The following is a 13,091-nucleotide window of genomic DNA, read 5'->3' as shown; positions in this document are numbered from 1 at the left end:
CACTCGCTACAGGTAGGGTCAGGTGATCTACCTGCCTCCCCTGAGCGGCAGGACTAGGAACCATTCCCGTTTTTCTATCATATTTTCTCTCTTCACCTGTCTCCTGCGGGGAGGCTGGGTGGGCCATAATCGTAATATATCGCCAGGTAAGTATGTATGAAACTTTATTGTATCATAACAATATCATTTTTCATACAATCAACTTACCTGTCAGATATATACATAGCTGATTGGCACCCTTTGGTGGAGGGTAAGAGACAGCTACTTATGGAATAGACAGGTAAACAACATATGTTGTAGTACAAATAAACCTTGGTTCCTACCTGATAGGTGGTAGACTTTGTGGCTGTTGCCCAGGAGTCTGCATCACTCCAAACTTTAGCGAGATATGATCTATGGCCAAGAGTTCTTGTGAAATTTAGCTGCCGATTGGGTGGGTCCTGATCCTTCTTACTCGGCAGAGCCTGAAAGGACTTTGTCAATGGGTGCTGATCCACTTATATGACAATCACACCTTATGAAGAAGCAAACAACCAATCCCGACCACCTGATCCTAACCACCATGTTAGTATTAAAAATTGTTCCGAGTTATCCCCAAACTCTTCACAACAACCTAACTCAAAAACCAACTTACACACGCACACATAATTTTCAAAACACAAAAAAAAAAAATAATAATGATACTCATCTAATAAGATATCACAAGAGTTCCTTACTGAACAATAGTGACTGGCCCCGCCAGTGCGACGTCTGCACTTATTCAGCAGAAAGTCTAGAACATATCTAATAGACGTTACGTATCATTTAAGGATTGGTGTTAGCTCCTATAACCAGGATCGTATCTGCAGACACTAAAGGACCAAGAGAAAAAACATTTCTCATAGGTCAGGTCACACGAACGTCTTTCAAATGTGAGTATGCAAACACTGAGTTCACACCTCCAATATGTCGCTTCCAAGATATTCTTTAGCGACATATTCTGTGAAAAGAGAAGACGTCGCTACTGCTCTCAACCTCATGTGCTCTTACTCTCAAAGTTTAAAAGAGTTCGTCAGTGCAGACTTTGTGAGCGTCTGTAATGACGTTCCTAACAAAAAAGGCTAAAGCATTTTTGGACATAGGTCTTGAAGGATCCTTAACAGTGCACCAAAGACCTTGTCTAGAACCTCCAAACTGTTTCTTCCTCTGCAGATAGAACTTTAGAGCTCTTACTGGGCAAAGAGACCTTTCAGCTTCTCTACCGACGAGACCCGATAAGCCTTTAACTTTGAAGTTTTTAGGCCAGGGATTCGAAGGATTTCGTTCTTTGCCAGAAACAATGCTTTTGAACGAACAAATGGCTGAGTCTCGTTTGAATCCAACTTTAACATCAAGGGCGTGCAGCTCACTAACTCTCTTAGCTGTCGCCAGGACAAGAGAAACAAAACACTTTCTCGTTAAATCTCGAAACGAGGCCATATGAAGAGGTTCGAACCTTCCCGATGACAAGAACTTCAGGGACAACATCGAGGTTCCAGCTAGGAGGAGATGTATTCTTAGACTTCGTGGTCTCAAAGGATCTTATAAGATCGTATAGATCTTTATTATCTGCAAGCTCTAGGCCTCTATTTCTAAAGACGGCCGAAAGCATACTCCAGTAACCCTTTATAGTGGATACAGAAAGATGTGATTCCTCTCTCAGGAATAACAGAAAATCGGTGATTTCGGTTACAGAGGGTACTGGAGGAGGACAACTTCTTCGACTTACACCATCTTCTAAAAAACCTCCCACTTGGATTGATAAACTTGCATAGTGGAAGTTCTACGGTTTCTAGCTAGATCGCGCTTGCAGCCTTGCGAGAAAGCCTCTCTCTGACAAGTCTTTCGATAGTCGAAAGGCAGTCAGAGCGAGAGCGGGGAGGTTTTGATGATACCTCTCGAAGTGCGGTTGTCTGAGAAGATCCATCCTTCTTGGGAGGGATCTGGGGAAGTCTACCGTCCATTCCAGTACCTCTGTGCAACCACTCTTGAGCAGGCCAAAGGGAGCTATCAGGGTCATTTTCGTCCCCTTCGAAGCCACAAACTTCCTTAGCACTTGTCCCCAAAATCTTGAATGGGGAAATGCGTAGACGTCTACATGAGACCAGTCTAAGAAGGAAGGCATCGACTGTTAGAGCTCTGGGGACTTCTACCACTGAGCAAAAGACTTCCAGTCTTTTTGAGAGGAACGTGGCAAACAGGTCCACATGAGGAGTCCCCCCCCCCCCCCCCCCCATAGAGACCAAAAGACTCTGACAAACTTCTGAGTGGAGGGTCCCGCCATTTCTGTGTGAAGGACCTGGTTCCTCCTGCTCAGCCTGTCTGCCCTCACGTTCCTTACTCCCTGAACAAACCTCGTCATGAGGGAGTATGTTCCTCTGGGAGGTCCACAATAGAAGATCTCTTGCGAGTTCGTACAGGAAAAAAACGAGTGTGTCCCTCCTTGCTTCCGAATGTAGGCAAGGGCGGTGGTGTTGTCCGCGTTTACTTGGACTACACTGTTTGTCACTAAAGGTGCGAAGTTCTTTAGAGCCAGGTGTACGGCTAACAGTTCTTTGCAATTTTATGTGCCAGGACACCTGAATTGCATTCCAGGTGCCTGACACCTCTCTCTTTCCTAAGGTTGCTCCCCAACCTTTTTCGACGCGTCGGAAAACAATACAAGGCTTGGGTTCTGAACCTCCAGGGATAATCCCTTGTTCTCCCTTTAGTGGGGGCAACCACCATTCCAAGTGTTGTCTCATCACTGCTGGAATGGGAAAACTGTCCGAGAGAAGTCCTGTCTTTTCATGTTCCACGATCTTTTGAGGAAGAACTGAAGAGGACGGAGATGAAGTCTTCCTATAGGAAAGAACTGTTCGAGCGAGGAAAGGGTCCCTAATAGCTCAACCATTCCCTCGCCGAAGTAAGTTTTTTCCTTAAGAAGAGAGAAACTTTCTCTAAAAGCCCCTCTCATGAGTCTCTACTTGAGAAGGAAATACTCGAAAACCCCGAGAATCCATCTGAATCCCCAGATAGACCAAATTCTGGCTGGGGATCAGTTGAGACTTTCTCGAGGTTCACGAGTAATCCCAATGTCTTGATCAGGTTTAGGGTCAAAGCAAGGTCCTCCAAACACACTGTCTCTCTGATCTGGCTCTGATGAGCCAATCGTCTAGGTACAGAGAGATTTGACACCTTTCAGGTGAAGCCATCTCGCCACAATTTTTCATCAGGCTTGTGAAGACCCTGAGGAGCAGTGGAAAGGCCGAAACACAAGGCCCTGAACTGGAAGATCCTTCCCCCCGTCATGAAACGGAGGTACTTTTTCGACGAAGGATGAATCGGGACGTGAAAATAGGCATCTTGGAGATCCAGAGAAACCATCCAATCCCTTGGCGAAGAGCCGCAAGGACTGACGCAGAAGTCTCCATGGTGAACTTCTCTTTCTGAACAAATTTGTTCAGAGCGCTGACGTCTAGAAACTGGTCTCCAGCCCCCCGAGGCTTTCGCAACCAAGAAAAGGGCGATTGTTAAACCCCGGGGAGTTTTGTGATCCAGTACTAGTTCTATACGTTCTCTTGTCCCATCTGATCCACCATTCGTTGAAGAGTATCTTTCAGAACAGGGTCCTTGTAATTGGCGGACAATTCCCTCGGAGTTTGAAGTCAGGGGAGGATTGTCCCCCCCCCCCCCTGGAAGGGTATGTAATATCCCTTCTTTATTACAGACATCGACCAAGCCGTCTGTATCGATGAGTGCCCAGACCTCCGCAAATCCCCGGAGCCTAGCACCTACTGGTGTTTGGAGGATCCGTACATCACTTTCCCCCTTTTAAAGGGACGGAATGTAGATCTACCTCTTCTCTCAGGCGCTTTCCTTTTTGAGGGGAGCTCTAGAGGGAAGACCCTCCTCGAAAGGGCTGAAGAGACGTATTCCGCCCCTTTCTTCTCTCCCACTACTACTGGTCTCTTCCTTCTGGATGACTGAAGGAGAAGATCCTGGGTCCCGCCTTCTCCGTTAGTGAACGGGAAAAAAAAAAAATGTCCCTCACCAATTGAGAAGGGAACAGAAAGTCAGACCTGGGAGCAAACATCAAAGCTGCTCTTTGTGAGTGAGACACCGCTTTTGTCAGAAAAGCGCTAAACACAGACCTCTTCTTCAAGAGTCCTGCTCCAAATAAGGAGGAGACTTCTCCTGAGCCATCCTGTACCGCCTTGTCTATACACGACAAGATACAGAGGAGCACATCAGGATCGAGGCCCTCCGAGTCCATGGGCCTTCTTGGCCATCACCCCCAAAGGACCAATCCAGGAAATTGAACACTTCCAATACATGGAAGAGTCCCTTGAGGAGATGATCCAGCTCAGAAAGACCCCAAGTCACACGAGCAGAATTGAGGCCATGTCTTCTTGAAGCGTCTACCAGACTGGAAAAATCAGCTTCCGCAGAAGCTGGGAGAGAGAGACCCATATTCTCCCCTGTCTGTTACCAAATACCTCTTTTGCCTGCAAGTCTAGCAAGAGGCATACAGAAGACAGTTCTAACCAGATCCTTCTTAGTTTTCATCCAGTTATCCAGAGACTGGAGAGCTCTCTTCATAGATATAGTCGGTCTCATTTTCAGAAAAGACGAAGACTTTGGCGTCTTGGCGCAAGAAAAGAGAGCGCGCGGAGAAGGAGGAGCAGCAGGAGTTTTAGGTATCTCCATATTCCTGAAGAAGAAGAGCTGTCAACACCTTGTAATTTGAAAGCCCTTCTCTACCACGATCTCGTCTTCTGAGTCCTCTTCAATAAAAGGATCAGAAGGAGAATCCAACTTCAAGTCGTGGTGGTCTTTCCAAACATCTCTCTCTGCGGGAGACAAAACAAATCCTAACTGGAGAGGGGCTAAGAGCATGTACAGAGCCCCTATGCATCAAAGCTGACGTCTCGCGCCTGGCTGGCTCTTCGCGCTTGGCTGGCGCCTCGCGCCTGGCTGACGCTTCGCGCCTGACTGACTCCTCGCGCCTGGCTGACTCTTCATCCCTGACTGGATGACGCTTGGCTGGCGCCTCGCGCCTGGCTGAATCCTCGCGTCTGACTGGATCATCGCGCCTGATAGGCTGCTCGCGCTTGTCTGGCGTTTTCGATCCTGGAAGACGCTTCTCGTCTGGATGAAATCTGGCGCTTCACGCTTGGCAGACGTCTCGTTATCGGAAGACATCTCACTGCTAGAAGGACGCCTCAACGTCTGACCAGGAGCCTGGCACGCCTGGCAAGAGAAAGAAGACGAGACTTCTTGACAGGAAGCTAACTAACGTCCTTCCTACGAGGAGGATCTTTCGAAAGAACTCCGACCAACGCGGCTAACTGTTCTTGAACCGCTAAGAGGATCCTCTTGGAAGCCTCTCCAGCGTCCTCTTCAACAGGAGAGGGAGACCCCGAAGGAGTTTTACACGGACTGTCGTAACAGGGAGACGTCAAAATCACCTTCGCCTTCTTGATCGCGGATGGAGCTTCCTCAGAAAAGCGTTCGGGGCTCGAGTCAAACAAAGGCTCTTTCCAGTGCCTTTTCAGGGGCCTGGAAAAGGTCCGAATCCTTCCACCCTCGTTTTAGGTGAGGAAGAAGCGGACGAAGAGAAACACTCTCGGAGGACACTTTTTCTATAGCGGTCCTGAGCAGTCTGTTGTGCTACAGAGCCTGCTGAAGGGACGCCTGACCGGTGGGGATTCTCCACAACCTCCGTATGGCTTTCGACTTTTTCTTCTCCTCTGGGCTTGGGAGCTTGAAAGAGGTCTAGGCCTGGGAGCGTCACAGAGGACGGTCAGGACGCCCCCCACCCTCCCACAACACTGGGGGCACTCACTTCACTAAATACGTCACTTTCACTATCCTTACCTTTCATGGCAGCCATTTTGGATTTCATCCTATGAAAGGTGGTCGCCTTCAGATCAGCGATTTCCGAGGCTGAATCTGAATGCAAAGCTTGTGAGGGCCCTGATAAAGAAGGAGAATCAAATGCATGGTTTGCAGAAGTTAGAATCATGAAAGGCTCAATAGGCCTTGTACTACCCGCACCCTTAGATGCAAGCCCTTCTAATTCTATCCCTCTCTAACTTCTTCAAATAAGAAGTTATTCCATTCCTCAACACTCAACCTCTCGCATTCATGACAGGTGTTAGTCAAAGAACATTCAAAACCTCTACATTTACGGCATACAGTGTGAGGATCAACCGAAGCCTTCGGTATCCTCACCTTGCAGCCTACATTCACACACACTCTCCACACTAAACAACTTGAATCAGACATTCTTGTAGAAAAATCAAAAGCGTCAAAATCCAGTCCACAGTAGCTGAATGCCAAAATAACGATCCAGGTACGTCACCAAAAGTCCGATGAAAGAAGATCAATTGCCTTGAAAAGCGAATTCTAGTCAGGAGGTAGTAACAACAATGTTGATACCACCGCGACAGAGAAAAATAAATGAATAGAAAAAACGGGAAATCGGGTCCCTTTTCCCTAAAGTCCCTGCCGCCCCCAGGGCAGGCAGGTAGATCACCTGACCTACCTGTAGCGAGTGGCGTGAAAATCTGAATTTCTGTCGGGGGACGACGGAGGTACTTAGCTATGTATATATCTGACAGGTAAGTTGATTGTATGAAACAGGGAACTGTAACAGAACACAATGGGTAGACACAGGATCTCCCTTCAATATAGTACAGAGCAAGCTTACTTAAAAGTTCAGACTGATGGATACACCAATGAACAAAGAAACCAATAAACTCCCTTTATATACTTTTGTACCAGGTTTCACTGATATTCCTATAACATAAGAGCTATGGTGGCAGTGTACACAAACATTGACACACATCTTCCTTCCTTTACAACTGCCACATGATGGTTTATATTTATATCAAGTTTGACTGAAATCCATGAAAGATCTAAAGGGAGGTACATGACAGGTAAGAACAGTAGGCAATGGTGGACATATGTAAATGATGGGAAAACTTTAGTACCCATTTGTCAATAAGGGACTAATACAAGTAAACAGAATGAAACAAGTATAAAATACTAATTAAAGTGGCACAACACTAAATACTTTACCTATATCAACAAGACAGTAGCAATACATCTCAATAACATTAAAAAAAAAAAAAATACGAAAAGTATAATGGACGAGAAAGAATATAGAATTAACAACACATCTGACTTACCCCAGGTTGGCCCCACATCCAAGGATTTGCTGCAGAACCAGTTGCTGTTGCCAGTTGCTGCTGTTGGTCCTGTTGCTGTGAGTATGCAGCATACTGCTGGGCTTGTTCTTGTAAACTACTCATTTGTTCCTAAATGAGAAATAAATTTCTTTTTTATTTCCAAACCTGGAAAAATTTAAGGAAAAGCTCCTTTATACTATGCTAAATCATTCATAAAGGGAGGGTCCAGGGACCCTAAGAATGGCTTCCATAAAAATGTTAATACCTTTCAAATTCCATCCTTTCCCACTTAAATTTTGGTAAAACTGCAATTTAGTTTGCAGAGGGCCCCTACAAAGGTAACTATTGCTGTGCGTGCGAAACACCATAGAATCAAAGTTTTGTTTTTTATCTCAAAACACATTTGCAAACATTGTATTTGTACTGCAAGTGCATGGGTTTCTAACATCTGACCTATGATAACCACCATTGCAGGCCATCAACTGTTTTACATAAGATTTTTCAAATTCAACAAAGATATTCTCTCATCTAATTTCTAGCCTAGTTAGCAAATCAAAGGCCTTGAATAATGCAAGACTAGGTAATTATACAAACCTCGCTCTGAATTAGCTTTATGAATTGAGACCGAAAAATATGCCGTCTAGGGGAAAAGGGAAACGTCCATTCACCACAAATCAAGAAATGCCAGAAAACGTGTTTCAAAGTCTTTCTTTCTTTTTTACCAAATTGAAGCCTAAAGTACCCTCTTTATGACTGTCATAAAAAAAGTAATAAAATGCATAAGTTTATTAATAATTAGTGAATATTTACAATAAAGTAGTTTTTTTATGCTCTTTACCGGTTTTTTTTTTTTATTTTTTTTTTATTAAATATTTTTCCATAAAACTCAATCTATATAATTGTAACCACTTACAAATTACTTATTGTTATGGAAACAAAACAAAAAAAAATTAAAGTGTCTGTCCATTGAAATATTCCTCCTATATGCATCTAATAACTATCAAAAATCAAAATTTTTGAAGTAAATTGTATTTTTCCTAACTATACAAACCTGAGGTCCGTTACATGAGGAATATTTTCGGTTGGAGCTGGAATTACGGCCGTTAAATTCTTGAAACAAGGTGGGTTAGGCAGTAACTACCATAATTGTTGCCAGCGGGGTAGGCCAGCCTGCCGGCGGATATAAAAACTCCCACTTTGTTGCCTTCGGCCCAGGTTCAGATTGAGGGGGGTGGCATGAGGTGGGCAATATATGTAAAGGACCTCAGGTTTGTATAGTTCGGATATACAAACACTCAGTCCTTTAACATAAGGAAGACTCACTGATTGGTGGGAGGAATATAAGTGAGCCTCTTGACTGACTGGAGTTCTACACACCTAGGCTACTCCTCCTGGTCATAAGAGTGAGGAGGAGTGCCCTGTCTCTGACAACTTGATCGTAGTATAGGAGCTGCATGATCAAAAGTCAGACTTCTGGGTCTTTTCGAAATGAGTGAGGAATCGTAACTCATCCGAAAATGGGCTGTGAAGGATATTTAGAGTTGGAGGCATTAATGCAAAGTTCTGGGAAGGCTTTGCATTATTGCCAGTCTCCTACCTCCCCTTGCTAGAGGAAGGAGCAGGATTGCTTCTGTGATTCTGATAAGAAACATAAAAAGGGTGCTCTAAGTGTAAGCTTACCGCATCAATCACCAGACCAGCCAGTGTAAAATTAGATTCCTATCCTCAACCCAAAGGAAAAGGAGTGGCAGGACGAGGTGGGGAAGTGGAGTGGCCAGTCACTCTCGTATCCTTACCTCTAGAACTGCACACCATAGGTGAGATGCAACGTGTCCTCTTGAAGGAGCTTGGTAGCAAACCCAACCTGCAAGCAACCACCACCGGTCCAAGGACCTGTGGGCAGGCCCGAAGGAAAAGATAAATATGGTCACAATGAGACCTTATCTATCTTCCTGTCCAACATATTCTTTGGAGTGATGACAAGTGCTCATCCACAGGACTATCCAACTGCAGAGAAGTCTCTCACGGTCTCTTAGTATTCGGAGAAAGACGTGTCATTGGACACTTCTGCAATGGCAGTCCGCAACGTATAAAGACACTGACGCCTCCATGGTGGGGTGTTGATCCTTATGGGTACAGCAAACACGCCAATAGGACAAAATAATGACTGATCTGGATCAACCAATACAAAGTCCACAGCGTAGCTCATGACCCTCTCGGACTCTTCAACAGCTGTCGACTGACTGCGCTCAGTGTGAGCTGTCATGCATCCGAGACGTAGTCACATGACACTCGCCTTTTGAAGGGTTATGCCAAAAACAACCATACAAATCGTCTAACTTGTTCGCCACCGATGTTGGAAGACGAGATGATGTTTCTCTCAAGGCATACGCCCATCAGACAATAGTCAATTGTCTTCTAGAGAACGAAGTCCCTGATGGCAAGACAGAAGTTCAACTAAGGAGAAACAATACTATATGATTGTGAAAGACTAAGGTGGATGCGGCTCTCAAGATTTCTGAACGTAGAAAAAGCCCCGTCGATGACACCAACCAGTGAAGACCGCTTTAATCCATGTTGTTTTACAGAGGACTGAAAACGCTAAACCACTATTTCATTGCTGTTCGGTGAGAAGTCGGAGTTTGCAATGAAAACGGAAAGTCTTTCAGTAATGAAAACAGCGATTGTACTGCCTGAAAAACCACTTCACATGGGCTGGATCAGGGAGGACATTCCCTATTTACTTTGGAAGCACAGCTGGCAGGGTGGGGTGGGGGGGGGGGGGGGGGGGGGGGGAAAACAGGCGCAGTCTTCCTTTATTCACCTACAATTCTTCCTTATTCACCTACAATTCGGGTGTGAACAAAGAATAATTGCACACCTCACGAATTACAAGATGTAAACAGGAAGATGATAAGTCTAGTGAGATACCTCTGTCTAAAAATTCTTGCAACGGCAAAAGGCAATGCAAGAGAGATGGTCATACACGTATGCGAGAATTCCAGCCAACCAGAGACCTAAGTCTGTGATTGCCGGGCAGAGATTCGAATCTGTAGTCAATCATCGCAGAGGAGGAGAGACAATACCTGACCGAACTATCTCAGAGAGCCAGCCGTACTGGCTGAGGCAGGCAGGCTGGCAGCGCCGTACACCGCTAGCTCTCGCTAACTTGTCACCCTGAGTTGCCAGGTATTCCATTCCATGAAAGAATGCGCTTGGCTAGAACCATCGAGCGCAAGAAAAATACGCTCGAGCATTTGCAATTTAAACCAAAAATGGAAGAAAACTTCCTATTTGGTGAATGCAAATGCTGTAGTGTTTTTCTTGTAAAAACAATTCCACTAGCATCTCAAAATCGAAACCGGTAACTCTCGGGAGGCCTGCAAGGCAGTCCCGAGTTGTAGGTCAATTAAGAGAAGATACTCGTCGTAGTATGTATATTTGTAGGTTTCCTGTACATCGACCTCCGCCTAAATTCTCTTCCATTCAAGGAACAAGAATAAGGACTGAAGCAGACCTCCACATTCTCTAATGAAGAGAGCAAGGTGAAGTTTTCCCGAAGGAAGACTTCTACGGTGATAACAGGATACCGAAGACGACTATACTCTGTTTTTTTCCATCTGTCCATCCGTCTGTGGTGTTTGCGTATGGTAACACTGCGTCCCGGGCTTTAGATAGTCACATTCAGCTTACATTCAACCATAATAACAATATCCTATTTTGAATATTAACAGTGTAATTCGCATACAGTAAATTATTAAAATGACAATTTGTCGAAAATTGCATTTTTCCTAACTATACAAAACCTGAGGTCCTTTAACAATAGGAAGGTAACTAGCGGCAGCTGGGACGGTCGTAAGCTTCGAACAAGGGGAGAGAACGGTAGTTAACTGCTTGTCCGATCGTGCTGCGCGCGGCGGGTGAAGAATCACTTTTGCTTTAGGCCCATGCAAAAAGTTGGCAGAGTGAGGGGTGGCATGAGGTGGTGGGACTATATGTAAAGGACCTCAGTTTGTATAGTTAGGAAAAATGCAATTTTCGACAATTGTCATTTGTTCCGATACGTAATACAAACCCTCGGTCCTTTAACAATAGGAAGACTCACTTCTTGGTGGGAGGAAGGATCTGAGTCTTTTTGGTGAACAGACTGGTGTTCGTCCAACCCTGGAGTGCCTCCCTGGTCGTAAGAGCAAGGGAGGGATCCAAACCTCTGTCCGATTGATTGGGGTGTGCACCGCAGGATCAATGGTCAGACCTCTGGGCCAAGTACTAAGAAAGAGGCAAGCGTATCTCTTCGTACCAGCAAGCAAGAACTTGTTCCTGTTTTTGCAAGAGACAATCATAAAATGATGGGTTTGTCTCAAGTTGGCATCCACTTCCTCCCCCTTGTTGGAGGAAGTGGTGGATATTTACTCCTATCCCTACTGAAAGGGATAGGATGGTGCTCTATTGAGTAGCTCACCCTGCATCTCGTCCTTACCCAGCAGGGTGACGACCGGGTCCCTACTACCCAGAGGTAGAGGGAAGAAAAAGATGGGAAGAGGAGCCAGTCACACTCTCATTCACTCATCCATTCTACGGTCACACCAGGACTCGATGCTGTTCAGCCTGCGAGGGTCTGGGTTAACTACACGTCTGGGTTAACTACAACACAACGTGTTGAGCAACCACCACGGTTCCCAAGGAAAAAGATCCAAGGAACTGTGGGCAATATCCCGAAGGTAGAAGGAGGTGCATGCGGTCCGGTTGGACCCAGGCCCCTGCCTTCACTACCTGCGCCACGGAGAGTTCTTGCGGAACGCGAGAAGAATGATGAAGAGGCGTCCACACTCATCCTGGGTGTCGAGTTTCTTCAGACAGCTCCGTCGCGCCTTCACAGGACAAAGCAGCATAGCCTTCGTATCAGAGGCGAAGTCCATTAGGGAGGGTATTGTGAAGGACTCGAACCAATCGTCAGTTACCGAAGGGTTCTGAGTCTTCGCTACGAAGATCGGTACGAAATCGAGCGTCACAAATCCCCATCCCTTTGTGCTTGACTTCTCAAGAGAAGTCATGCAGTTACCTAAGACGAAAAGAAGGGAATAGTCGTATGACCTATCCCTCTTCTCGACTTTGGTTATGTACAGTACTCATACTGACAAGCTATTAAGACTAAGTAATGATTGCTCTGGAACAACCGAACTAAGTCCACAGCATAGTTCGTAACTGACTCGGGCGCTCTGACAGCTGCCGACTGACTGTTTCGGAATCGGCAAGTTGTCCAAGCATCCCGGGTAAGTCACGTGACCTTCGCCCTTTAAAGAGTTATGCTGAGAGACCAAACAAATAATATATTTGTTAGTCACCGATGCCGGACGGCGCGGTGATGATTCTCTTAATGCATAAGCTCAAAAGACGAAAGTCAATTGCCTTCAAAAGACGAGGTCCCTGATGGCAAGAAAATCTCATAGACGTTGAATCTCAGCTAAGGAGAAACAACACTATGTGACGTTGAAGACGAAGGTAGGCAATGAATGCAACCTACGTCTTCCAGCTGAATCGAGAGAAGGAATCAAGATTCTAAACCTGTGCTTACATAAATGACTGAAAACGCTAACCGCCATTTCATTGTTGTCCGGTGTGCAATGAAACGCGGGGCGTTCTTCAGTAATGAACACAGGGGAGAGCCGCCTGAAGAAACTGCTTCTCATGGGCTGAACGTTTGGAAGTAGAGCTGGCAGGTGGTGGGAGTAGGCGATGTCTTTCAATACATCTGCTAATCCGGGGTGAACAATGAACAATTGCACACCTCCGAATACAAGTATTTTTGAGGACAAACTCAGATTCCGCAAAAATCATTCGCATTATCGAGATACGATGCAGCAAGAGACTATTACAGAATTCTGTTACCGTGCGGTC

At 45.6% G+C, this 13,091-nt stretch overlaps 2 protein-coding genes across 2 annotated transcripts in view; one reads left to right on the top strand and one right to left on the bottom strand.

Annotated features, from left to right (window-relative positions):
- The window catches only part of LOC135211968 (actin nucleation-promoting factor WASL-like), a 77,297-nt gene that overhangs the window by 36,318 nt on the left and 27,888 nt on the right, over positions 1-13,091 (bottom strand). The window contains exon 2 of the mRNA XM_064245223.1: positions 7,194-7,322. The gene's annotated coding sequence lies outside the window, so the exon portion shown is untranslated. The remainder of the gene's footprint in view (positions 1-7,193; positions 7,323-13,091) is intronic.
- The window catches only part of LOC135212186 (kelch domain-containing protein 3-like), a 109,982-nt gene continuing 104,041 nt past the window's right edge, over positions 7,151-13,091 (top strand). The window contains exon 1 of the mRNA XM_064245632.1: positions 7,151-7,270. Coding sequence (XP_064101702.1) covers positions 7,151-7,270 — 120 coding nt within the window. The remainder of the gene's footprint in view (positions 7,271-13,091) is intronic.

This window comes from Macrobrachium nipponense, chromosome 40 (assembly GCF_015104395.2).
Source record: "Macrobrachium nipponense isolate FS-2020 chromosome 40, ASM1510439v2, whole genome shotgun sequence".
Lineage (NCBI taxonomy): Eukaryota > Metazoa > Arthropoda > Malacostraca > Decapoda > Palaemonidae > Macrobrachium > Macrobrachium nipponense.
This window is presented reverse-complemented; position numbering and strand designations above follow the sequence as displayed.